The sequence below is a fragment of the Monoraphidium neglectum genome (genome assembly GCF_000611645.1).
Source record: "Monoraphidium neglectum strain SAG 48.87 unplaced genomic scaffold scaffold02385, whole genome shotgun sequence".
Taxonomy (NCBI): Eukaryota; Viridiplantae; Chlorophyta; class Chlorophyceae; order Sphaeropleales; family Selenastraceae; genus Monoraphidium; species Monoraphidium neglectum.
In genome coordinates this window covers 5,246-9,538 of record NW_014011243.1, presented here as the reverse complement: position 1 = coordinate 9,538, position 4,293 = coordinate 5,246, and the positions used below count along the sequence as shown (strand labels likewise).

General features: G+C 67.2%; 2 protein-coding genes across 2 annotated transcripts in view; one reads left to right on the top strand and one right to left on the bottom strand.

Moving 5' to 3' along the window:
• Positions 1 to 45: 45 nt before the first annotated feature.
• MNEG_10604 (hypothetical protein) lies at positions 46 to 2,665 on the bottom strand (the record flags this gene model as incomplete). The annotated part of the gene is made up of 5 exons (XM_014040925.1): positions 46 to 109; positions 177 to 1,547; positions 1,805 to 2,050; positions 2,209 to 2,267; positions 2,597 to 2,665. 5 exons carry the CDS (start codon positions 2,663 to 2,665, stop codon positions 46 to 48), a joined length of 1,809 nt encoding a protein of 602 aa, XP_013896379.1.
• Positions 2,666 to 3,940: 1,275 nt separating this feature from the next.
• MNEG_10603 (Actin-depolymerizing factor 6) overlaps positions 3,941 to 4,293 on the top strand; it is a gene marked incomplete at both ends in the record, with an annotated part of 3,139 nt that continues 2,786 nt past the window's right edge. Inside the window, one exon of the mRNA XM_014040924.1 lies at positions 3,941 to 4,163. Within this exon, the coding sequence (XP_013896378.1) occupies positions 3,941 to 4,163 (223 nt within the window). The remainder of the gene's footprint in view (positions 4,164 to 4,293) is intronic.

Genomic DNA, 4,293 nt, shown 5'->3' with positions numbered 1-4,293 from the left:
CCCTACCCCACCGCCCCCACCCTCTCACTCCCATCAAACCCCTCCTCAAAAGACGCCCCACACCCCAGCCCTGCGCAACGCTGCCACCGCCGCCGCCGCCGCCGCGCACCTTGGGCCAAGGAACCCGCAGCCAGTGCGCCACCCGCTTTATCGCCACACGTGCGCGTGCATCATACCAATGCACGCCCGCCGTCGCGGTCGCCGCCGCCTGCTGCTCCCCGCGCCGCCGCCGCGGCTGCCCTGGCGCGCCCGCGCCCGCGCCCGTGCCTGCGGCTGCGCCTGTGCTCCCGTCGCCGCTGCCGCTGCCGCTGCCGCTGCCGCTCCGGCCAGGCGCGCTGTCCTCGTCGGCATCCTCGTCAGCGGCGGCCGCCCAGTCGTGCTGCTGGAACGAGCCCCGCGTCCCTCGCTGCTGTTGCTGTTGCTGTTGCTGTTGCTGCTGCTGCTGCTGCTGCTGCCGCTGCGCCTTGGCCCCCGCCAAAGTCGGAGTGCTCCCCCCACTCCCGCTCGGCCCCGCGCCCGCCGCGCCCGCCGCGCCACCGCCACCCGCTCCCGCCTTCGTCGGGCTATCCGGGAAAAACCACGCCGCCGCCCGCCGCGCCGGGCTCCTTGGCGGGCTCGCCGCCGCCGCCGCTGCTGCAGCCGCTGCTGCTGCCGCCTCTGCCTCTGGCACCACCGCTGCGCCGCCGCCCTCGGCGCCCGCCGCCGCCGCCGCCAGGTCCTCCACCAAGGCATCGGTATTCGTGGCTATGCAGGCCCCCACCAGGTCGTACATTGCCATCACCGCGGCATGCGTCGTGCTGTGCGCGTACCGCTCCGCCGGCGCGAACGTCGCGGCAGGCAGCACGGTCCCCTCCTCGGCGCCGCGGGGCAGCACGTCGCACGTCTGGCGGAGCGCCTCGAATTCGCGCCCGGCCTCCGCGCCGGCCGCGGCGGCGGCGGCGGCGATGGCCGCCGCGCCGCCGTCGTCCCCCGGCTGCTGCCCCTGCGCGCCGGGCGGCGCCGCGGGCTCCGGCGTGTCGAACCGAGCCCAATCCTCGCCGTCGGCCGCGGCCGCTGCGGTGCTGGCGGCGCTGTCGCCGGGTGCCAGCCCGGGCAGACCGGCATCATTCGGCGCCGCTGCGGCCGCCCTGACCTGCGGCTCCTCTATCTGCTGCTCCTGCTGCTGCTGCTGTTCCTGCTGCTGCTGCTGCTGCTGCTGCTGCTGCTGCTGCTGCTGCTGCTGCTGCTGCCGCTCCAGCCCGGCGTCCCTGCCGGTCGCCGGCGGCATCTCCCGCAACTCAATCTCCTCCGGCTGCTGCTGCTGCTGCTGCTGCTGCTGCTGCTGCTGCTGCTGCTGCTGCTGCTGCCGCTGCAGCCCGGCGTCCCTGCCGGTCGCCGGCCGCATCTCCCGCAACTCAATCTCCTCCGGCTGCTGCTGCTGCTGCTCCTGCTCCTGCTGCGGCTGCCCCGCTGCAGTGCCTGGCTCCCTGCCCTGCTGCTGCTCCTGCCGCAGCCGGCTGGTGGCGATGGGCTTGTACGTAAGCTCGGGGTCCAGAAAGGCAGCAAACCTAGAGATGAGCAACCAAGTGTATGAGATCAAACATCAACAGAAAGGCGTTGATACTCGTCACTAAGCACATCCAACGGTCGACCCCATCCAGCCCCTTGATACATGCCCTGTGCATCGCGAGCCCTCACGAGCCCATCACCGAGCCGCACGCCTGACATTCCTGCGCACACAAACGCCTCTTTCAAACTCAATACCCCCCACACACGGACTTAACCCCCCCACCCCAACACACACACCCTTTCGTGGGCGCCGCACCTCCTGACGAGAGCCACAAACTCCTCCACGTTCGCCGCCGTCCCGCGGCGCCCCGGCACGTCCGGCAGCCGCATCAGCCCCGGCCACGCCTTGCGGGGCACGCCCAGGAAGCTGTAGGCCCGCTGGCACAGGCCCGCGGGGCCGACGGCGTCCCAGCCCCACAGGGCTGCCCGGACTTCAAGGTCTAGGGACCGCGGGTCCAGCTGGCCGAAGAGGATCTCGTCGAGGAAGGGGTCCGACGGGAAGCTGCCGGGAAGGTGAGCGCGGGGCGGACGGTCGCGAGCAGGGAGTATCGTGGTCGCGGGAGGCGGGCGAGGGGGCGGCGAGGTTGACGGCGAGGGGTCAGCCGCAGAGCGGGTCGCTCGGGAGCGGCGTTTGCCGAGCGTGGTGCCGCGCGTGCTCACCCCCATGCGACGGCCGAATCCGACAGCACGCGGCCCACGTCATCCACTCCGACCTCGAGCTGGGGATTGGGGAAGGATGGGCGGCGGGTTGCGCGGCGTGCCATGATCGGAGAGGAGCAGGCACCGCGTGGCACGCCATGCGGCTGCGCACGAGCCAGCTTGCGTCGTGCATGGTGGGCCCCTGTCTCAGGATGCAGGGATGCGTCTGCCCCCCCCTCTGGGGCTGGGCAGCGTAGGGGGAGCGCTCTCGCGGGCGGCGCCGCAGCGCGCCATAGGCCGGTGCATGAGTGCTCGCACGTGAGGTGAGGCGCGCGCACACTGCTCCGATCTGGTGGGGGCTCTTCTCGTTGTGCGGCCCGGGGCTCCGGCCCCTCACCCACCGACCCACCTGTGTCGAGTGGAGTGCCAGCGTGAAGAGGGCTGCCGCCGCGTACCGCTCCGCATCGTTCAGCTCCATGTGTCTGCTGCGATGATCGTTGGGCTCTGGGCGCAGCTACCCGCTCATGCCAACACGAATAATGCTTGCCAAAAAAGGACTTGGGGCGGCAGCGAGCGTGCCACCGCACGGCAAGGGCGCTGGCGCAGCAGCAACCGCTGCCGTCTAGACAGCGATGACGGGCAGGGACGAGGCTGCTGCGAAGTTACAGCCAGAGCCTACTCTGTACACGCGCATACGGGTGGCAGCTATGCGATTTGAGCGTAGCAATGTACACCAGCCCCGCACTATCAACCATAAATGGGTGAATAATTCAAATATGTAAGCCTGATCAGAGGTGGTGTAAGAATTTCCCAAGTGGTGGTCGGACGCTGAAGCAGCTGCAGATCGGTCGCACCCGAGCAAGCAGCTCAAGTACGGTAGTCGTGTCCAATGGTGAGAAGATAGAATTGCTGTTGCAGCTCACAGAAAATATACAAGTCTTCGAGAAGGCTGGTGGCTGCAGCGTGACTGCAGTCGGCCGTCCGTGCGCGCGACAGTCGTGACGCTGCGAGTGTGTGCATGATTTCGATGGTGACGGTATCACAGCCAGGGATGAAAAAGGCCAGCAGTTGTTGTGCAGCAGCTGTCGTCGAGTTTGCTGTCCAGGCGTCCGTCGAGAGCCTTTGGAGGCGGGCCACCCTTGCTGCTGTGCAGCTTAAGCCGTTCCTGGAGGATCCTGTTATATCAAGGATCATTTGGTGGCACTTCCTCCCAGGTGTTGGCATAAGTTCAGGCCATAATGTACGCTTTTCATTGCGGTGTCGGCATCTTCTTTCCACATCCTTCCTCGTCCCACCACGGTCAATGCGTCCCGAGGTGTTGACTTGGGTTCGGGCTCCCTCAGTAGCAGTACGGTAAGCCACAACGCACCTGCTTGGAGCAATGCAAACGACCGCATGCCCTATGCCATGTGCATGTGGGCGGAGTGGACTGGGGCACCGCCTCCCACCGGCAGGCTCCAGGTCGACGCCGCATCCACTGACGTCAGTGGAGTGCGTGCATGACCACTTGAGGTGAGCGTGTCAACAGAGCCGCGCTCTCACAGGATTGCTCCGTCGCACATTCGCACGTGCTGATTCGACACATTCATATCATCAGCCGTACTGCTGTTGAACGACGGTAGTATTATTTGGTGCAAGCAGCTGCAGCAGCCGGACGTCATACTTGAACATCAGAGTGCGCTTCGGGAACAATTGCATCATTCAAGAGGCCGTTTTCACCGTCAAACACAGGGCAGCGGCCGTTGTTGCCGCAATGGCCGATCCCCTCCTTGGAGAGCTCGGCGTCCTACGCGCTGCTCGGCAGGCCATTGATGAGGGCCTAATCAGCACTCAAGACTACGATGTAGTGAAGGTAGCCTTCTTACGGGCGCAACAGATCAAGGCGGGCCTGGACGCGGGCTTCATACGCCAGGACGACTATGTGCTGGCCCGGGACGCGTATCTGAACGCCTTGGACCTCAGCGTTTTGGCTGTACGTCCCAGCACCGGCGGGCCTGCCATGCCGCTGCGCGCTTCGGCGTCGTTCGATCCCGCGCACGCGTCCGGCCCCTCGTCCGCGCCTGCAAGCAACGGCGGCGCCGCTGCCGTCGCACCCTGCCCACCCCC